At 55.5% G+C, this 21,549-nt stretch overlaps 2 protein-coding genes and 1 long non-coding RNA gene across 21 annotated transcripts in view; 1 reads left to right on the top strand and 2 right to left on the bottom strand.

Annotated features, from left to right (window-relative positions):
* D2HGDH (D-2-hydroxyglutarate dehydrogenase) overlaps positions 1–6,300 on the bottom strand; it is a 30,597-nt gene extending 24,297 nt beyond the window's left edge. For 3 of the 5 annotated variants that reach the window (XM_054550158.2, XM_054550157.2, XM_024243871.3), the window contains exons 1-3: positions 6,213–6,290; positions 5,386–5,770; positions 466–523 (exon numbers count right to left, since the gene is read on the bottom strand). In XM_054550158.2, coding sequence (XP_054406133.1) covers positions 466–523; positions 5,386–5,677 — 350 coding nt within the window. In that variant the 5' untranslated portion in view covers positions 5,678–5,770; positions 6,213–6,290. Of the gene's footprint in view, positions 1–465; positions 543–5,385; positions 5,771–6,212 lie in introns of those variants that run through there. The other 2 variants (XM_063712636.1, XM_024243872.2) reach the window with 2 other exon arrangements.
* LOC129058198 (uncharacterized) lies at positions 6,262–13,445 on the top strand. The gene is made up of 2 exons (XR_008523169.2): positions 6,262–6,528; positions 9,150–13,445. It is a non-coding gene; the product is annotated as an uncharacterized LOC129058198 (long non-coding RNA).
* Positions 11,729–21,549, bottom strand: part of ING5 (inhibitor of growth family member 5) — a 26,930-nt gene continuing 17,109 nt past the window's right edge. For 4 of the 15 annotated variants that reach the window (XR_010135904.1, XR_010135895.1, XR_010135900.1 and 1 more), the window contains exons 6-9: positions 18,143–18,278; positions 17,946–18,007; positions 14,413–16,550; positions 11,729–13,452 (exon numbers count right to left, since the gene is read on the bottom strand). Coding sequence is in view for 5 of the 15 variants with exons in the window: in XM_063712637.1 (XP_063568707.1) it covers positions 16,179–16,221; positions 17,946–18,007; positions 18,143–18,278 (241 nt within the window). In the remaining 10 variants the exon portion in view is untranslated. The other 11 variants (XM_024243654.3, XM_063712638.1, XR_010135896.1 and 8 more) reach the window with 10 other exon arrangements.

Below are 21,549 nucleotides of genomic sequence, written 5' to 3'. Positions count from 1 at the left end.
AATAAACCCTGGAGGCAGCAAGCCCCATATGTGAAATAAACCCTGGAGACAGCAAGCCCCATACGTGAAATAAACCCTGGAGGCAGCAAGCCTCAGGCATGGAGTTTAACAGAGCATGTGCACACTGCCCCAGAGCACCTGCTGAGGATGATCTAAAGCACTGTCTACAATCACGGAAACCTAGAGACCAATGCCACCCTGTAGTGTGCTCATGGGGGAGGAGCTTTACTGTTACAGATGGTGCCAAGAAATGGGCATGGGCATTGCCAAATGGGGGGAAATGATTACACACCACAGATGCATTGAGATAGCACCGAAAAACCACAGAACAAACACTGAGACACACAAACCAAGATGTCATCGGCTGGCTTCGCACCGCGTCACCCCAGCTGCCCGCAGGCTCCATGAGAAAATGACCCGCAGGCAACACGGAAGGGCTGGGGGAGCCGGGCGCCACCACCTCACCTGAGGATGTGGGACACCTCCTCCGACGTCCGTGGCCTCAGCAGCACCTTGCTACAGCCTGTGACAGGAGGGAGACCCTGTGAGACAGCGTGGGGGGAGCTGCAGATGAGGCAAGTGGTTGCTCGCTCCAGAGCAAGCTTTTTTTTTTTTTTTTTTTTTTGGAGACAGACTCTCACTCTGTTGCCCAGGCTGAAATGCCATGATCCTGGCTCATTGCAACCTCTCCCTCCCAGGTTCAAGCGATTCTCCTGCCTCAGCCTCCCAAGTAGCTGGGATTACAGGCACCCGCCACCACACCTGGCTAATTTTTGTATTTTTAGTAGAGACAGGGTTTCACCACGTTGGCCAGGCTGGTCTCGAACTCCTGACTTCGTGATCCGCCCACCGCAGCCTCCCAAGCAGCTGGGACTACAGGTGCCTGCCACCATGCCCGGCTAATTTTGATATTTTTAGTAGAAACAGGGTTTCGCCATGTTCCCCAGTCTGGTCTTGAACTCATGGCCTCAAGCAATCCACCCACCTCAGCCTCCCTAAGGGCTTGGGTTACAGGCATGAGTTGCCGCGCCCGGCCTCTTAGCTGACTCTGCCACGAGGGAGGGCTTTCCCCTCGCTCCCACTGACGTGTTTATGTAGCTGCTTATTCACAGTGATGTGGGCTCTTGGCTTCTGATTTTATTCACTGAACTATAAGTCTTGGCTGCCTTATTTGCTGAATGCCTGGATGTGACCAGTGGGAGCCCTCTAAGCTAGTTGGCCGGTGTTGCTAACCACTGCTGCCCCAAGTGAGCAGGTGTCTTTCTGCCTTTGGGTTTCCTTGAGATGACTTTCCCAGGTGATGGGGGCTGCAGAGAGGCAGCAGGTGCAGTCACAGGTGCCTGTCACCTCTTCATGGAGCTCTGAGAACCAGGCTGTGGTGTCCACCTTACTTTTCTGATCGGAAAGCCACTTATCTCTTTCATCAAATGAGCAATTTTTGCAGAGGGGCCTGCTGGGTGCCTGGGCCTCAGCCCGACACTTCAGTGCAGCACCTGAGGGAACTCTGGCATCTGCACTCACTGCGTCCCTGTCCCGAGTGGGCTCAGGAGCCCCAGGACTCATGGCAAAGCTTTCGACTCGGGCACACTTGTGACGCGCCTGTGGCAGGGTTCTCAACACAAACATGAGTACCCCCCAAGAATGCAGGCCAGGCCGCGCTCCAGACACAGAATGAGGACAGAATTTCCCACTCCTGTGATGTTTACCTTGTAACGGGAAAGAGGAAAAGGAGGGCTCCCTTCTGGTGGTTCAGTGTTAACGATGGGAGCCCCACAAAGAGAGAGGGGGCCATGGGGACAGAGCCACCAGAGGTGACACAAGGGCCCAGCCTGTTTTCACACCACGAAGCTCCCACCTTCCTGCCAGTGCAGGTGTGCTCACTAAACATCTACAGCATCCATCCTGAGCAAATGGTCTAGATTTTTGAATATGATGCTTAATGAGTTTTCAGAAGTCTAGACAAGCTCTCTCTCCAAAAGCAAACCACATGAAGGGATAATTCATCTAAAATTCAACAACTAAGCCTCACATCAGCAAACACCTACTGAGCAGACATTCAGGACCAAACCTGTGGACTCAAAGATGAGTGAAATTCAGCCTTGCCCTCACCAAACTCGGGGCATCAGGACGCAGAGGAAGGCGCCCTCCCACAGGCGCACACAGACACCGAGGGGCGGCCCTGCAGCAGGACAGGGTGTCCATGGCCACGGATTCCCAAAAAGGTGCTGACCAGAGAGAGGGGACCCAGGAGGACAGCCAGTTCTTGCCCAGTCAGGCTCAAGCAAGGCAGGGGAGAGGAAGAGTGTGGTCACCCCTCAGTCTCAGTTACAGCTTCCTCCCCGCTCCTGAAGCCCCAGGGGGGGCCCTTGCCCATGAGGGCATAGCCCAGGGTGCTGGCCTCCGAGCAAGCTGGGAGCACGGGAACCCAAGCCTTGTGCTCAAGGCTCACGCAAGGTTCCTGCCCCACTTACCCGCACGGCGCTCCTGAGGCAGTGGCTCCAAGTCCCATTTTGTAGGGCAGGCACTGAGGGTCATCTGCCTAGGGCCACCCAGACAGCAGTGCTGAGCCAGGACTGGGGCCCGACTTAGCCAAGCCCAGGGTGGGCATCCATCCTCACCTGCCTCCGGGGACGACATTCGTGAGCCCGCAGGCCCTGGGCCATGGTGGGCGCTCAGGGCGGCAGCTTGAGATCGCCCCAGAGGGGTCCTTACTTAGGGAGCAGAGTGAGGGTGGGGGCCCTTCCACTCAAGAGAGCTCCTGCACAGTGACCATTGGTCCAGCGATTTCCAGTGACTCCCAGCCTTTCTGCAGGGAAAGAGCTGCTTCCATTATCTGAGCCTAGATCCCAGTTCAACTTGCTAACTTTCTGAACTGTTTTAACATACACTGCACTCCCAGATTACGCGGTCTGGAAACTTTCTGAGTGTTCTTAATAATTTCAATCTTCTACAAGGGCCAACAAAAAAAAGATAAAAACAATTCCAGATCTTCCCAATGACAGCACACCCTACGTTCAGCCCCAGGACCTGGTGCCAGTGCTACAGGTTTAAATATATCGTCTTGTTGTCATTTAAGAGTCAACCAATTCTCTTCTACCTTGCTTTACTATTTTAGCACACAGACATACGCCACCACGCCCGGCTAGTTTTTAATTTTTTGTAGAGATAGAGTTTCACCATGTTGCCCAGCGTGGTCTTGAACTCCTGGGCTCAAGCGATCTCCCACAGAACTGGGTTACAGGCGTGTAACCCAGCTGTAGTCCCAGCTACTCAGGAGGCTGAGACAGGAAAATCGCTTGACCCCAGGAAGTGGAGGTTGCAGTAAGGGGAGATCGTGCCACTGCACTCCACCCTGAGCGACAGGGCAAGACTCTGTCTCAAAAAAAAAATAAATAAAGTAAGAGAAAACTGGGCACTGTTACCAAAAGGAAGTGCCAGCCCCAGAGGCTGAGAAGTCCCTCATTCACGCACAGACTTGTATGCCAGTGGCCAGAAGTGCAGTGGGAGGAGAGGAGCAGGCATGGAGGCCAGGAGCCCTGCATCTTACCTAATGGGCTCCTAAAAGATACGTCTGCTTCCCAATGCCCCAAGACCTGTGAATGGGACCTTATTTGAAAAAACGGGGCTGGGCACGGTGGCTCATGCCTGTAATCCCAGCACTCTGGGAGGCCGAGGCAGGCGGATCACGAGGTCAGGAGATTGAGACCATTCTGGCTAACACGGCGAAACCCTGTCTCTACTAAAAATACAAAAAGAATTAGCCGGGCGTGGTGGCGGGCGCCTGTAGTCCCAGCTACTCGGGAGGCGGAGGCAGGAGAATGGCGTGAAGCCAGGAGGCAGAGCTTGCAGTAAGCCGAGATCACGCCACCGCACTCCAGCCTGCGCGACAGAGCGAGACTCCGTCTCAAAAAAGCAAAAAGAAAAAACGGTCCAGCTAAGTGCAGTGGCTCATGCCTGTCATCTCAGCACTTTGGGAGGCCAATGTGAGTGGATCACCTGAAGTCAGGAGTTCGAGACCAGCCTGGTCAACATGGTAAAACCCCATCTCTACTAAAAATATAAAAATTAGCCAGGCATGGTGGCGGGCACCTGTAATCCCAGTTACTTGGGAGGCTGAAGCAGGAGAACTGCTCGCACCCATGAGGGGAAGGTCGCAGTGAGCCAAGATTGCACCACTGCACTCCAGCCTGGGCAACAAGAGCGAGACTTCATCTCAAAAAAAAAAAAAAAAAAAAAGGAAAAACGGTCTTTGCAGATGTAATTAAGTTGACAGTACCGAGATGCAATCATCCTGGATTAGGGTGGGCCCTCAATCCAATGAGAAGTGTCTTTATAAGATAACTGGAGAAGAGTCACAGAGAAGAAAAACCTGTATGAAAAACAGAGGCAGAGACTGGAGTAATTTGGTACCTGGGGCCACCAGGAGCTAGAGCTAGAAGAGGCAGGAAGGAGCCTCCTCTGGAGGCTTTGGAGGCAGTGGAGGGAGCGCAGCCCTGTGATACCCTGATTTCACACTTTTGGCCTCCAGAGCTTAGAGAATAAACTTGTGGGGTTTGGTGGGGAGGGGAATTCTGTTTTGTTTTAGAGATGTAGTCTTGCTCTGTTGCCCAGGCTGGAATGCAGTGGTGAGATCATAGTCCACTAAAACTTGAACTCCTGGGCTGGAGTAACTTTTTTACTTTTTGTTTTTTTAATCCTGGGCCGGCTAATTTTATTTATTTATTTTTATTTTTAGAGGTGAGTGAGGCGGGGATTCTGGCTATGTTGCCCAGGCTGGTCTTGAACTTCTGGCTTCAGCCTCCAGGGCAGCTGAGATTACAGGCAGAGCCACTGCGCCAGGCAAACTTGGGTTGTTGGCAGGGCGTGGTGCCTCACGCCTGTAATCCCAGCAATTTGGGAGGCTGAGGCGGACGGATCACGAGGTCAATAAATCGAGACCATCCTGGGCAACATGGTGAAACCCTGTCTCTACTAAAAATACAAAAATTAGCAGAACATGGTGGCGGGCGCCTGTAGTCGCAGCTACTAGGGAGGCTGAGGCAGGCAAACCGCTTGAACCGGGGAGGCAGAGGTTGCAGTGAGCCAACATCGCGCCACTGCACTCCGGCCTGGCGACAGAGTGAGACTCCGTGACTGCACTCCAGCCTGACGACAGAGACTCCGTCTCAAAAAAAAGTAAAAACACAACAACAACAAAACTTGGGTTGTTCTAAGCGACTCGTTCGTGGTCATTTATTCCAGCAGCCTGTGGCGGTGCACACGACCCTCTCAGCGCAGCCAGGGGCTGGCACCCCCACCCAGCTTGTTCTCAGCTTTGAAGCCTCCACGGGAAGGCGCAGGGGAGCAGGGACGCGGCCCCGCCGCAGCTTCCCAAGCCTCACCCACCTCGCAGCGTCCGCAGCCAGTCCACGTTGGGAGCCTGCAGCGCTTCCGGGTCCGTGACGACCCCGCCGGGCACGATGCGCTCAAAGGCGGCCAGGTCCTGCTTAGACACCGTGGAGAACGGCAAGCGCCGCACGGGGTAGCGCTCCCGGGTCAGTGGCACCTCGGGGTTCCCAGGGGCGGAGCAGCAGCCCCTGCTGGCCAGGGGGCCAACCGGCCGACCCCAAGAACCCGCGGCTCCCGGGGCACCCCGGAACAGCCACGCGGGCCACGCCAGCGGCCGACGGGGCAGCATCGCCGCCAGGACGGAGACCTCGGGCTCCTCCTCGGGTGGGGGGCCGGTACTCAGGGCCCGGAGGGGAAGGGCCGGGAGCCGCTGGCTGCGCGCCTGGAAGTGGCCAAGGGGAATTTCATGTTTTATGCACGTTGTACAAATTGAAACACGCTTCCAGAAGCAGGGAAGGGGCAGGAGGGCAGCGAAGGGAAGGCTCCGAGCACCCGGGCCCTCCCCCTACCCGGGCCGCAACCCCGCGAGCGCGCGAAGCCCCACGCAGCAGGCCTGGACTTAGCGACACGCAGGCTCGGGGCGGCCTCGCCGGGACCTTGCCCAGCACCCCGATCCGCCACGCTCGCCCTCAAGGGGACCCGGCGGACGCGCGCGCGTTCCACGCGGTCACGTGACGAGCTGCCGCACCGCCCCCCGCCCCCCTTCCCCCGACAGGCACCGACTGGCTGACGGTGCCCGAGATCGCGCCCCGCCACCCCGACCCGCGGCTCAACCGCAGCCCGGGACCCTCAGCCCAGCGCTCTGCGCAGCCGCGCACACGCACCCACGACCACGTCCCGGGCTCCAACCCACAGCGCCCGCCGCAGGCCCACAGCCGCCGAGCCCGAGTGGGCGGGGCGACGTCGCGCCTGCGCATTGATGGCTCCGCCCCCCGGCCGAAGCCTCGCCGCCGAAGCCCCGCCCCGCGCGCCTAACGGACCCCGCCCCGCCTGCCCTGCAGGCCCAGCCCTGCGCGCCTACAGTCCCCGCACCGCCGTCTAAGCCCCGCCCCGACTGGCACCGGACGGGGGACGGCCTCTCCCTCGTCCTGCGTTCCTTGAGGGCCTCCGGCGCCCCGGCTGTCGGGCGCATCCCTCCAGGTAGAGAAGGGACTAGGCTGAGCTCAGCCCAAGACGCCCAAGCAGCAGCTGGAGAGTTCTCCAGAATGAGGCCCGGGACGGGGGCTCGGCCGAGGGACCTGGGGGCCGGCCGGCTCCTGGCCGAGCCCAGGGGGCGCCCCTTTCCCCAGCGGCCTCCCCCAGCTCCTGCACTGACCACCTCTCCTGGGTCCCCAGCCTTAGCTTAGGGGGCAGCTGCCTCCTGCAGGTATTTTCTTGCCTCCGTGTCCCCTTTTGCCTGTTCAGCCCTCCGTGCCCTCAAACCCTTTGCACACCTGGGGAGCTCCTGCCCTCCTGACGCAGTAACTGCTGTCCCGAGGAGCCTCCCGGCCTGGGCTCCCCTGCCTGAGGCATCGCCAGCACTTGTTTTGTGGTTTTTTGAGACAGGGTCTAGCTCTGTTGCCCAGGCTGGAGTTCCAGGGGTGATCTCAGCTCACTGCAACCTCTGCCTCCCGAGCTCAAACCATCCTCCCACCTCTGCCACCCAAGTAGCTGGGACTACGGGCGTGCAGCACGACGCCCGGCTAATTTTTTGTTGTTGTTGCATTTTTGTAGAGATGGGGTCTCATGTGCTGCCCAGGCTGGTCTTGAACTCCTAGACTCAAGCGATCCGCCCACCTTGGCCTCCCAAAGCACTTGTTACTTCACCTCACCCAACTCCATAGAACCCTAGGGGGTGCAGAGGATGCAGATCTCTGAGCAGATGAGGGCAGAGAGCAAGAGACCACACTTGGCCCGAGGCAGGACTGCAGAGCTGTGCAGGAGGTGGAGGCTACGCCCGTGACAGCAGATGGGTCCTGATAGTCACACAGAAAACCGGCGAGCTGGATTTGTCCTGGTGATGAGGCTCTGGAGCAGCAGTTGCATGGAGTCATTCCTGTCCTCCTTAACCACATCCCCAGGGGCCACTCACCTTCTTCCCAGGTGAATCACCCATGTAAGACTTTTCCAAGTCAGCAATGCATTTTGCCTTTGGACTACAACCCTGGAAAGGAGACGCCCTCCCGGCCCTTCCTACCTGGCTGGTCCTTGCTCTGCAGATGAGTGTGGGAGTTTGCCCATTGTCAAGTGTAACTGTTTCAATTACACATTCAGGAACTGGAAAGACGACCACAGATGAGGTCTGTGGACCCCCTTATCACACGCCCTCCCTTTGACTAGCAGGCCAGTGGCATCTTGGGCCCCTGGGATTAGGAATGATTCAGAACCCATAAAGATTACCACCCATACCATCCCCTAAAATAACTGATTTTTCTGACCAGGCACGGTGGCTCACGCCCATAATCCCAGCACTTTGGGAGGCTGAGGCAGGTGGATCACCTGAGGTCAGGAGTTCAAGACCAACTGTGGGCAGCAAGCCACCCAGGTGCCGAGGCAAAAGAACGAGGACACGAGCTATTCCAGTATAATAAAATAAGAATAGTTATACCAGATATAGATCTTAGATATGATTATATATGAATATCATTAATCATTAGTTGGTAGCAATTACTCTTTATTCCAATATTATAATAATCCTCGCTCTATAATCATAACCTAGGAAAAACCAGGCCATACAGAGATAGGAGCTGAGGGGACATAGTGAGGAGTGACCAGAAGACAAGAGTGCGAGCCTTTTGTTATGCCCAGACAGGGCCACCAGAGGGCTCCTTGGTCTAGCGGTGACGCCAGCGTCTGGGAAGACGCCCGTTACCTAGCGGACCGTGGTCTAGCGGCAGCATAAGTGTCAAGGGAAAACACCTGCTACTTAGCAGACCGGGGAAGGGAGTCTCCCTTTCCCCGGGGGAGTTTGGAGAAGACTCTGCCCCTCCACCTCTTGTGGAGGGCCTGACATTAGTCAGGCTCGCCCGCAGTTATCCGGAGGCCTAACCGTCTCCCTGTGATGCTGTGCTTCAGTGGTCACGCTCCTAGTCCGCCTTCATGTTCCATCCTGTACACCTGGCTCTGCCTTTTAGATAGCAGTAGCAAAATTAGTGAAAGTGCTAAAAGTCTCTAAGCAGAAATAATGGTGTAAGCTGTCTTTCTCTCTGTCTCCTCTCTCTCTCTCTGCCTCGGCGGCCAGGCAGGGAAGGGCCCCCTGTCCAGTGGACACATGACCCACGTGACCTTACCTATCACTGGAGATGACTCACATTCTTTACCTTGCCCCTTTTGCTTTGTATCCAATAAATATCAGCGCAGCCTGGCATTTGGAGCCACTACCGGTCTCTGCGACTTGGTGGTAGTGGTCCGCAGGGCCCAGCTGCCTTTTCTTTTATCTCTTTGTCTTGTGTCTTTATTTCTATACTCTCTCATCTCCACACACGGGGAGAGACCCACCGACCCTGTGGGGCTGGTCCCTACACCAACCTGGCCAACATGGTGAAACCCTGTCTCTACCAACAATACAAAAATTAGCTGGGCATGGTGGTCGGTGCCTATAATCCCAGCTACTTGGGAGACTGAGGCAAGAGAATGGCTTGAACCTGGGAGGCAGAGGTTGCAGTGAGCTGAGATCACGCCACTGCACTCCAGCCTGGCGACAGAGCGAGACTCTGTCTCAAAAAAAAAAAAAAAAAACTCTGTCTCAAAAAATAATAACAACTGATTTTTCTTTTTCCCAGGGCACAGTCACCCTAGCAAAGCCCACATGTACCCTCGGAGAATGCTTGGAGGAAAATACGGCATGTGCTGGTTTCAGCGTTGTGGGGCCTTCCCCTAGCATCTCAGCCTCCTCTTCCAGCGAGATGGCATGTGCTGGTTTCCGCATTGCGGGGCCCTTCCCCCAGCATCTCAGCCTCCTCTTCCAGCGAGATGGCATGTGATGGTTTCGGCCTTGCGGGGGCCTTCCCCCAGCATCTCAGCCTCCTCTTCCAGCGAGATGGCATGTGCTGGTTTCCGCGTTGCGGGGCCCTTCCCCCAGCATCTCAGCCTCCTCTTCCAGCGAGATGGCATGTGCTGGTTTCGGCGTTGCGGGGCCCTTCCCCCAGCATCTCAGCCTCCTCTTCCAGCGAGGTGGCATGTGCTGGTTTCGGCGTTGCGGGGCCCTTCCCCCAGCATCTCAGCCTCCTCTTCCAGTGAGGACTCTGGTCTACAGATTGGTTTTCACCTGGACGGTGGGTGAGAGGCCGACTGTACCTCTTGATGACCAAGCTCTTCCCAGGTTCTGTTAATGCACTCCTCAAGGCAACATCTTGAGACCCATCAGCTCCTGTTATGTTTGTGTCCCCCAGAATTCGTATGCGGAAGCTGTAACCCCCAATATGGCCGTATTTGGAGATGGGACTTCTGAAGAAGTAATTAAGGTTAAAGTCAGTCACAAGGGTGGGGTCCTGATCCGACAGGACAGGCATCCGTAAAATAAGAGACACCAGAGAGCTCCCTCTCCCAGTCAGTCACGTAGGCACATATGAGAAGGCAGTTTTCGCAACCCAAGGGAAGAGCCCTGGACAGGCACCAGACAACCCCAGCGCCTTAATCTTGGACTTCCAATCTCCAGAAATATGAGACATTTTTCTTAAGCCTCCCAGTCTGTGGTATTGTGATAACAGCCTGATATGGTTTGGATTTGTGTCCCCGCCCAAATCTTATGTTGAATTGTAATCCCCAATGTTGGGAGAGGGGCCTGGTAGGAGGCGATTGGCTCATGGGGGCAGATTTCCCTTGCTGTTCTTGTGAAAGTAAGTGAACTCCCAGGAGACCTGCTTGTTTGAAAGTGTGACACCTTTCCCCTTTGCTCCCTTTCTCTCCTGGTCCGCCGTGGTAAAACGTGCTTGCTTCCCCTCCGCCTTCTGCCATGATGTAAGTTTCCTGAGGCCTCCGCACCACGCTTCCTGTACAGCCTGCAGAACTGTGAGTCAGTTAAACCTCATTTCTTTATAAATTACACAGTCTCAGGTCGTTCTTTATAGCAATACAAGAATGGACTAATACAGAGCCCAAGCTGACTCCAGCAGCTTCCAAAAGGCAAGTGCAACACGGTAAGTCTTGCCCTTCCAGAGCAAGCACAGTACTCCTTCAGAAAGCAACTGCAGCGGCCGGGCGCGGTGGCTCACACCTGTAATCCCAGCACTTTGGGAGGCCGAAGCAGGCGGATCACAAGGTCAGGAGATCGAGAGCATCCTGGCTAACACAGTGGAACCCTGTCACTACTAAAAATACAATTAGCCGGGCATGGTGGTGGGCGCCTGTAGTCCCAGCTACTCAGGACGCTGAGGCAGGAGAATGGCGTGAACCCGGGAGGCGGAGCTTGCAGTGAGCAGAGATTGCGCCACTGCACTCCAGCCTGGGCAACAGAGCGAGACTTCGTCTCAAAAAAAAAAAAAAAAAGAAAGAAAAAAAAAGCAAGCAACTGCAGCATTCTCACACGTCTTCCTTGGAAGTCAACTTGAGCCCCAGCACTGGCCACTGAGCTTCCTGAGCAACCACCCAAGGTAAGGCACAGGGTCCTCCCCAGACCCCCTGCCAGCAAGCTCCACAAACCACTCTCCAATCACTGCATACCACTTCAGAATTCAACTCCACAAACCACTCTCCAATCACTGCATACCCCTTCAGAATTCAATTTCACACACCTGTCTCTGGGTACAACACTGACATTTTACACCTGTTTCCCAAAATGATGCTGAGTCATGGGGGTGGTTCCCCCATACTTTTCTCGTCGTAGTGAGTAAGTCTCACGAGAGCTGATGGTTTTATAAGGGGAAACCCCTTTCACTGGGCTCTCATTCTCTCGTCTGCCGCCATGTAAGATGAGCTTTTTGCCTCCTGCCAGGATTGTGAGGCCTCCCCAGCCATGTGGAACTGAGGGTCCACTAGACCTCACGCCTGTAATCCCAACACTTTGGGAGGCAGGCAGATCACCTGAGGTCAGGAGTTCAAGACCAGCTTGGCCAACATGGCGAAACCCCATCTCTACTAAAAATACAAAAATTAGCAGGGCATGGTGGCATGTGCCTGTAATCCCAGCTACTCAGGAGGCTGAGGCAGGAGAATCGCTTGAACCCGGGAGGCAGACGTTACAGTGAGCCGAAATCATGCAGTGCCATTGTACTCCAGCCTGGGTGACAGAGCAAGACTCCGTCTCAAAAAAAGAGAAAAGAAAATTTTTTTTAAAAAAATCTCTTTTTCTTTATAAATTACCCAGTCTCGGGTATGTCTTTATCAGCAGCGTGAAAACGGGCTAATACAGATGCACTTTCAATTGTTTGTTCCAAAAAATACTTTATTTATTAAACAATATATCCATAATCTATAACATGATCCAAAAATACTGATATACATCTTTACATTATCTAATAAAAAGATTTACAACATTATCTTTCCTTTACAAAGGGAACATAGATAATAATTCCTTGAAAATAAAAATGTAACATTCATGTTAAAGCTGCATCATCGTTTTGGATGAAATGTGGTTAAAGGTGAACACCACAAAATACATACAGAGGAAGAAAGAAACTCCAATACACTCTCTCCTGAATGGGAACATTTTCTTACACTTCCCCTGGCTTAAAATTCCTCTCAGCACAAGTATTGAAGGCCAATCACTGCTCACTAAAAATTCAGGAAAACCTTAAGTCTTCAATGCCCATAATTAACATCCCTCGCGGTTTTATTCTAAACCACGAAGACCTAACCTAGGACAGGGCAGACCCTCGGCTCTGGTGTCGTGGGAAGCTGCTCTGGGCCAGCGTCATTGCTCAAAGCAGCCCCAGCCAGGGCTCCCAACAACAGGACAGGAGGCCAAGTCCGGCGGGGCTGCTGGACAGAAGACAAGCTGGCCGGTGTCCCCATCCATCCCAGCAAACCCTCCCATTGCCACAGGTCTGCACAGCTGCTTCTCGCTGCTCCAGGCAGACTGGAAAACACCCACGTCACAAAGCCCTGGCCAACAGTGAGACGTGCGGTCAGCTGCTGCTCAGGCAGCCACGTAGGCCTCCGCTCGGCGTGGTCTCATGTCCATCCGCCCAGGGGTCCCACCCAGCATGAGATGGGTGGTCAGCTGCTGCTCAGGAGGCCACACAGGCCTCCACTCGGCATCCATGTCCCCAGCAGCAGCACCTGGGGCACATTTGCAGATGCAGAGGGCTCGGTTTCACCAGCTCCTGTTTTCACTGCAGCCTGCCTTCCCCTACAGGATTTCCTCAGATCACTGACTGATACCGCAGCACTGAAAACAAGGAAAATGGGCAGAATGCTCCTTCCCATAGAGGTCAATCGCACAGCCACAGAGGACCCACACCTTCGGCTCAGATGAAGCTGCCAGAGTGACCCACTGGGTCCAGCCCACACACCCTCAATCCAAGAGATGGGTCTGGGGCCGGGCAGCTGTGGAGGGGGGTCTGGTCCAAGACTAAATCCCTGAATCATCCCCAGGGAGAAGGCAGCCAGGCCTTCTGGAGCAAGGCATGGATGGTGCAAATGGTGTGGCTCCTGTGTCCCTGCAGAGCTGGGGCCAGGCCAGGGGCCATGACCTTCTTTTCTGGCCAAACTGCCACTCCTGAGTGTGTCTCTCCCATGGGTAGACAGCATCTGCCACAGAGCACTCAGGATTCAGTTGGGTCCAAACTACAGCCCAAGGAATTGTCTCATTCTGCTCATGTTTTCTGTGTTTCTTCCAAAACTCTATGCATATTATTTTGGTGATATTATTGTAAGTGGCAAAAGTAAACATTAAAAACACATAAGCACAGAAACTTGAAAAGGTCAAAATTCAATACCTGGGATGGTGCACAGTGGCAGGCAGGACCACATCGTCACGTGTCAGACAATGACATGGCTTCCCACATGGAAGCCAGTCATCTTTCCCCAGAAAGCAGCGAGACCTCAGGAAGCCGGGCAGCCAAAAGCATCAACAACCCCAGCACTTTCCAGGGGTAGCCACGGGTGTGAACAGCTCAAAGGTGGAGCGCAATATCAAATTCATTTCTGAAAAATTGCCAGGCATTGTTTCAGCACAAACTCCCTGCACTTACCTATCCCTCTTCCCAAAAATGGTAAAAGAGAGAAAAACATTTTCCACAATGTATCCTCCACCATCATTAAACATCTGTGTTGGCCGGGTGCAGTGGCTCATGCCTGTCATCCCAGCACTTTGGGAGGTCGAGGCGGGTGGATCACTTCAGGTCAGGAGTTCAAGACCAGCCTGGCCACATATGGTGAAACCCCATTTCTACTAAAAATACAAAAATTAGCCGGGCGTGGTGGTGGGCGCCTATAATCCCAGCTACTTGGGAGGCTAAGGCAAGAGAATCACTTAAACCCAGGAAGCGGAGGTTGCAGTGAGCCAAGATGGTGCCATTGCATTCCAGCCTGGGTGACAAGAGCAAAACTCCGTCTCAAAAACACAAAACAAAAAACAAAACACACACACACACACACACAAAACCTGTGCTAACAAAAAGTCATTAAATGAAAATTCATCTCCCAGCTGAGCACAGTGGCTCACACCTGTAATCCCAGCACTTTGGGAGGCTGACGCAGGCGGATCATTTGACCCCAGGAGTTTGAGACCAGTCTGGCCAACATGGTAAAACCCCGTCTCCAACAAAAATACAAAACTTAGCTGGGTGGCCGGGCGCGGTGGCTCACGCCTGTAATCCCAGCACGTTGGGAGGCCGAGGCGGGCAAATCACAAGGTCAGGAGATGGAGACCATCCTGGCTAACATGGTGAAACCCCCTCTCTACTAAAAATACAAAAAATTAGCCAGGCGTGGTGGTGGGCACCTGTAGTCCCAGCTACTCGGGAGGCTGAGGCAGGAAAATGGCATGAACCCGGGAGGCGGAGCTTGTAGCAAGCCGAGATCGCGCCACTGCACTCCAGCCTGGGTGACAGAGCACAACTCCATCTCAAAAAAAAAAAAAAAAAATTAACATACAAAACCCACCCATCTCCAGTTTTACAGCCGTGGCTGAGGGTGTGAAGCACTGTAGCCTGCCATCTCTGGCGCTTTCCCTTCTAAGCCGCAGGAAGGCACCGCTTGGAGGGAGCCCTTTCAGGCCCAGACACTGGCAGGGACGAGCAGCAGCAGTGGCCAACCGCCACCTGCACCTGCCTGGCACCTGCGCCCGGAGGATCCACTCCCACCCACACCCTTGGAAAAGGACAGGCGGCCCAGAGGCATCCTTGTGTTCAAGAACCGCAGAACATGAATGTGGACACCATCCCAACCAGGACTGTTCAGGATGTTCTTGTTCTCTTGTTCTCACTGACTACCAGCTTCTCGACGGGAGGGCCCCGTCTGAGACACAGAGCTTCAAACGTTCCTTCTGCTTTATTTCCTCTCCCTAGTGAAACATTAAACACAGGAGGAAAAGATACAGATGTAGCCATCAGAAGGAAGTGAGGCTGTCATTCCAAATGGCCCCCCACCATGAAGAAAACCATGCTTTTCTTAAATCGGGAACCTCAAGTCTCAGTTTTCCCTCAGGTGTCTTTCTGTGGTGTGAGGACAGAAAGAGGCTTCCCTGCATTCCTCAGGAATCCTCTCCTTCCTCTAAAGGCACAGGAGAGGATTTCTGAGAGCCTGTGATGCTGTCGGGAACCGCAGGCTAGGCACTGTCACCAATGCATCACAACAGAGCAAATCTGCACAGCCTTCCCCAACTACCACCGAAAGGATGGCTCCGGCTCAGCTTGGTGAACGCTAATTAAACAAAAAGCACACTCGAGTTTCCTAGCTTCATTCCAGAACTGCTATTGTGGCACAATAAATTCACAACAAATTCACATCGGAGTCCCCTTGAACGGGAGCTGCGGGCCTGGGGAATGCACAGCACAGGCAGAAGCATTCGTGGTTCGTCAGCTCCTGGCAGACGGGACTCACTTCACAGACACACAGACCCACAATCTTCATGCTATTACGATAATTTCATCTTCACAGTAAAAACATCACCAATTCCCAGAGAAACGGAACATCAGCCCAGCTGTTGCACAGGGTCTTGTGGGTGCTGGTCACAGGACCCACAGCTACTCCAAGCTAATGAAGAGCCGTTTACTCCAGAGGTGAATCCCCCGAGGGAGGACTGAAGTCCAAGCTAAAAAGGCAGCGCACAGTGAAGCGGAGGCCACTTCCTCCGGGGAAGAGCCCCCAGCCCTCCTGGGCCCGTCAGAGGCGCCCCAAGCAGGAGTGCACGGTGGCCGGATGCGGCACGGAGCTGAGTGTGAGGAGGGCAGCCGGCCGCCACGGCAATGGCCCCACGCGCGCCTCTCCGTGGCAGGTGTGCTCCAGCGGTTGGGGCACGCGGAGCCCGGGCTGTACCAGTCCTAGAAAACCACAGGAAAGCTATGCGAGGGTGGCCCACGCGCTGCAGAGTGGCGGCTGTAGACCAGGTTACCATGTCCCCGCCTGTGCCTGGCCGGGCAGCCCGAGCTCACGAGCACCCGCCCATGTCCGCTGGGGCTCCCTGCTGATGCTCGGGGGAAGTCCTGTAAAAGCCACACTGACGTCGCGGCGGCGAGTCCCTGCAAGGTCGCCCTTCTGTGCGAACAGGGTTTGGTGGGTTCTTGTTCTAGGAAACATCCAGCATTTCAACTGGCCACTGAGTTACTAAGTATCAACCGAACAAGGTAGTTTTAAAAGGAAGGGAAATATTGCGACACGAATGAAGGAACAGATTAACTTGCTCCTCGGATCCGGGCACACGGCTCCTCCTACTTCTTCTTCCTCTTTTCCTGGACACACCGTGGACAGAACCTGTGACAAGAAAGGCGCAATGAGGCCCTGGGCACCATTTCCACCAGCGCGCAGGGTGCCCAGGGCCCACCTCCCCACGTCTCCCAGGGCTGCTGGACACCGGCAGGAGGGCACCAGGAGAGGCACACGCAGGGGGGCCGCGGCCCTCCCGCAGGGAAAACGCGCCGATGCGCGTGCGGCTCTATGCAGGACGCCAGTTCTGAAGTTGACAGATACACATCAATGAGCAAAACCGATTTGACACCCAGGCGTTCCTCCTTAACAGGTGGGTCCTTCTTCCCCGGCCGATGGCATGGTCGCTGGTGCCCTCTGTCTGGAGTCTGTGGGGGCTGCAGGTACCAAGCACGTGTGAGCATGGCAGCCCCTCAGGCCCACGGAAACCCAGCCAGGCACCCTGCACTGGCCCTGGAAGCTGCCGTCTCACAAGTGCTCCCTGGTGACTCTGAGCAAGTTCTGGAACCGCACGCACAAGGGGCTCCTGAACAGAGGCAGCTGCTGACCACAGAGGACATTCCATAGGTTCCCCACGCAGGAGGCAGCTGACTCGCATGTGACAGCAACCGTCAACCCCCGCCTGGCTCAGGCCCAAGCCTGCCCAGGGCCCTCCGCCCTAACACCCTCTGTACCCCTTCTCAAAACCCTCGGTGCACTGTCCCCCAGCCGCATGGCGTGGGGCACCACAGTGCCATGTGTCCCTGTGACAGGACAGCCTGTGTCGACGCCACGTGACACCGTGAGCTCGGCCAGCCTCCGAGACACAGCATCCTTTCCCTGTGTCCTCACACCGAACACCAAGGATAACTGGCTCTTACCAACTCGGGCGAGTCTGCCGGAGTTTCAAACACGCTGCCACGATGACCTCTGAGTGCCACACAGAAGAGCACATTCCGATTTCATTTTCAGAACATATATATCCATTTTTAGATTTTCAGCACAGGCAAACAAAGCCAGGTTTTTATCTTTTTATTTATTTATTTGAGACAGGGTCTTGCTCTCTCGCCCAGGCTGGAGTGCAGTGGCGCGATCTCAGCTCACTGAAGCCTCGGACTTCCAGGCTCAAGCCATCCTCCCGCCTCCGCCTCCCAGGTAGTTGGGACCACAGGCACGCACCACCACGCCCAGCTAATTTTTGTATTTTTTGTAGAGTTGGGGTCTCCCGATGTTGCCCAGACTACAGGTTTTTATTTAAATGAAATCTGAGGAACAACAATGCAGAAAGTTGCCATTGCCAAGGGGATGCAGGAAGAGAAGATGCTCCTGGCACCCGCACCCTTCTCCACTAGACAGAGCCGGGGGCAGAGCCCCAGATCCACACCCCGGCTTCAGGGCTCACATCTGATGCTATCTTTCCCAAATTTCCCTAGGGGACAAGAACCTCTCATTTCTGATTTAAGACGATCCCTACCTCCCACAGAGTCCGGAAGGTTGTCCTTCAGGAGGGGCCGTTAATGTGAATATTATGTAACCTGGTAACCGCCATCCCTGGGTGACGGCATCCCTCTGCCAGCTCGGACAGGCACAGCAGCAAAGGGGGGAAAAAGCCACACCCAGAGCAGCCAGCCAGCCAGCCACACTCCTTGAGGCCACAGTGGGGCATGCCTACATGGCTACCGTGCCCTGCTAAGCCTGGCAAGATTCTGCCATCGAGCGCCTTCTCCCGGGGAGGCCAGCAGCACAACACCCAGCAGGCTGGGAGAAAACAGAGCGAGCATCCCCACACTCACCATTTTCCTTTGGGTTTCGTGGTAAGGTCCACGCAGGCAAAGTGAAACCACTCAATTGGACACTGCAAAGTAAAGGGAGAAACCGCAGTCAACACGCCTCATGTTCTGTATGGGAAACACAAGAAATGCCAACACCCGCCAGCCCCGCCCCACACAAGACCCCGCCCCATGGCGCGAACCCTGCAGGTGACACTCACGTCTGGATTGTCACAGCCGATCATCTCCCCATAGGAGACCTGGTGGCACAGGCAGTACGTGGGTTCGTTCGGGTCCACGGGCATGTCCAGCACGTCGGAGGGGTGCACGGACAGGATGGTGTCAGTGAACTCAGACCTGCAGGGGACAGGGCACAGGCACCGCTGAAGGCCATGGTGGGAAGTCAGGTGGCACGGACACCACGGGCCCTTCTGTCTCTGACTTAAGGCCCCCTCACCCCAAAACTGTGAAGACAATCATTCCAAGGGGGAAATTGGTACTGTGCTCTGAGCGACACATAATGAATAAACTTGCTTCCATTTTTCCCATTGTCCTTTAGAAATGAATGCAACTCCAGGGCCAGCCACTGCAGTCATGCACTAACTGAATACACACCTTGTGGACGTTTTCTTCCTGGAGCACACATTTTCAAAACCTCAATAACCCCTCTGAACACGCAATGTTCTAAGAAGGCGCAGCAAGAAAATCATTAAGGATATGAACAGATTGTCAGCTGATGCTAGAAAGAACACTGTTACCCACAAAAATCCAGGAACAGCAGCAGCTGGCAGCAGAGGGGTGGAGACCTTGCCCCCACCTTCGGACCCAGGCGGGGACATGGGGGCATGGAGGGCCCCCAGGAGGCCGTGAAGCGTAGCACTCACCCACAGCACCGGGGTTCTGGTCCCACTCTGGGGACGAGTCCACTCTCATCTCGGTCCCTCCTCCCAGACAGGACTCCCCCGGGGACCTCTGGACTCAACCCACTTCTGGGCCATCCCTCCAAAGACCCTGGCCCCTTTGGAAACAAGCACACGTCACCTCTGCCAACAGACAGCTGACACCTGAGAGAAGCCTGCCAGCCTCCCACCCCAGACTGACAGGTGTCAGAGCAGCCCGCACAGTCAACAGCTCTCCCATAACTGTGACCTCCTCCCAAGAGAACAGCCGTGCGTCCTGCACCCGGGCCCTCCACGCACCTACTCAGGCACCTCTGCCCCAATACTGAGTCAACCAGCAGCTCCCCACACACTCCCAGGACCACCCACCACCCACCCAGCTGTCCACCTGGCACAGGGCCCCTTCCAACCACACACCATCCTTGTCACCCCTCCATCCCCATCAGCTCCCACGTGGGTTTCTACACAACAGCCTGGCGGGTGTTCCACCCTGTCTATGCCTCCCTCCAAGCCTGCCACCTGTAGCACCATGGCCACCCCGCCAGGACCACAGACTCAGGTGGAGACTTTCCCGTTTGAAAGGGATGCACTTAGGGGGAAATTTACGCTTTTATATTTCAGTATTTTTCAAATAAACATACAAGCTGCAGATACTATAGACAGTGTATTCCCATTAGTACAGAAAGAAAAAGTATCTTCCCTATCCCACCCTCTAACCCAAGAATATCTAGTTGGTACGTAAACACGGCAGGTTAGCAGGAGGAACGTGGCCGTGAGAAAAACAGTCACGATCAGGGAAAGCCAAGGAGCAGAAGTCTGGGTCCCACAGGGAATCAACACTCAGCTTTTCCTTGGATACCCTGTCTAAAGCTTTTCTACGCCTTTGCAATTGCCTATACACATACACACACACTCGGGCTCAGCATGCACCCTGCCTCCCCGCTGCCCTCTGGCACAGGGGCGCCCACCTAAGTCTGTCCTTTGTGGGTAATCTGCTCTTCTGCTCTTTCTCTCTGTCTGGGAATAGACAGGCGTTTCTCTTTAGAGCTGAAATCCATCAGTGTCACAAGTCCAGGTCCAGGTGCTGCCGACACTGCTTTCAAGCAACAGTCTCAAGTAGTCTTCGGGTCTCTCCTCCAACAGCGGCACGCAAGGGTCTACGTCTCAGTCTCCTGCCGATTCTGGGATGCCACCTGTGGCTTCACCTCCAAGGGGCTCCTGCACTCTCCTCGAGTCACCTCTCACCCGCGGAGAGCAGGGCAGCACCCTCTGCTGCCAACCGTCCCCGAAACGCTCTCTGACGCCCTCCTCTTCTGTGCCGAGTCCAATTCTGTCCACAAAGCCCGACCCGACACCTTGAGCTGACACTTGACCCGTGTCTCAGCATCACCAGGTTCGAGGGCGCTGGCCAGATTTGACAGCTGTGGGAGAGGGCCGGGGGCCTGAGGGGACCGCCCAGCAAGGGCACCCCAGAAGCTGAGGCCAGCATGCAGGCCTCACTGGCCTCTCAGTCTCGCCTGAGGGAGTGCCATGGCATGTGGCCAGGGAGTGCTGCTACCAGCCCTGAGGGAGGCAACCAGGAGGCCATGGGGAGCCCTGTCCCTTGCACAGGCCAGGGTGACCCCAACTGTCAGCGGCTGCTGACTCCCTTCAGCACCACTGCCACAAGAGGCACCCTCTGTGCTAACTCCCCAAGGTGTGGCAGGCACCCCTCGCCAGACAGTGCCAGCGAGCCCTTCCGCGCCCAGCCCCGATGGCTTCCCAGCACTCCAGGTGGCTCCTAGCAGGGGGCTGGCTGCCTGTCCAAGCCCTGGGATTCCAGGTGCTACAGGTGACATTGCCCTTCATCCACACACATAGGTTCTGCCTCGCCAGAGCAAGGCCACAGGGCAGCAACAGTGCAGGGGGCAGCCTCAGGTCACGGGATCTCAGATGAGACACGGAGCATCTGTGCAGTCTAGGCACACTGCATTCCAGGAAGAGCCCCGGGCACGTGGGGAACAGGCCTGAAGAGGGCAGGCCACAGGGACAAGATGGTGTGTGTTCCTGGGTCCCCAGCAGGGAACAGGACCTGCCTTGAGGCAGAGCGGCCTGGCACCGCAGCGTGACCACGAGGGGCATGAAAACCCACTGTGCTGATGGGTCAGGGACGCGCGCCACAGAACTCCAGAGCCCAGGGGCAGGCGGGCTCCTGCAAACACCCAGGATGATGCCCTTGGAGGCACCCGAGTGCACACTCCCACCCCGCAGGCCAGGCTTTGGGTCCAACCGACTGGTCCTCAGGATGACCCGTCTGCCCACCTGCACCATCCTCCTGTCCCTCTGGAAGGGGCCTGCTTGGTGCCTTGGACGTCAGAGCCCAGCTTCAGAGCTGGCCTTACCAGCCCGTCTCGACGTCTTGCAATGGGACAGGAGCAGCACTGCCACTTGGGCGCACAGAGAAGAAAGAGATTCACACACAAGCTAGATCCAGAGCCAGAGGGGCCCCGCAACTGTCGCCATCGGTGATCACCCTTCTCATCTGTCACTACTGCGACCTGCCTGGCAGGCAGCGCTGAGCTCCCAGGCTCCGCATTGCTACTAAACAGTGCTGGTCAGCGCACTGTCAGGACAGGAAAAGCCATGAGGCCATGGTGGATCTTCCTGTGTTTGCAGAGGTGCTGGCTGTTCCTGAGGTCTCTGAAGCCAGGCAGAGCCCTCAGGGAGGAAGCCCCGACCCCAACAGGGAG

Source organism: Pongo abelii, chromosome 11, assembly GCF_028885655.2.
Source record: "Pongo abelii isolate AG06213 chromosome 11, NHGRI_mPonAbe1-v2.0_pri, whole genome shotgun sequence".
Lineage (NCBI taxonomy): Eukaryota > Metazoa > Chordata > Mammalia > Primates > Hominidae > Pongo > Pongo abelii.
Note: the sequence above shows the minus strand (reverse complement) of the source record. Positions and strands in the feature narration are given on the sequence as shown.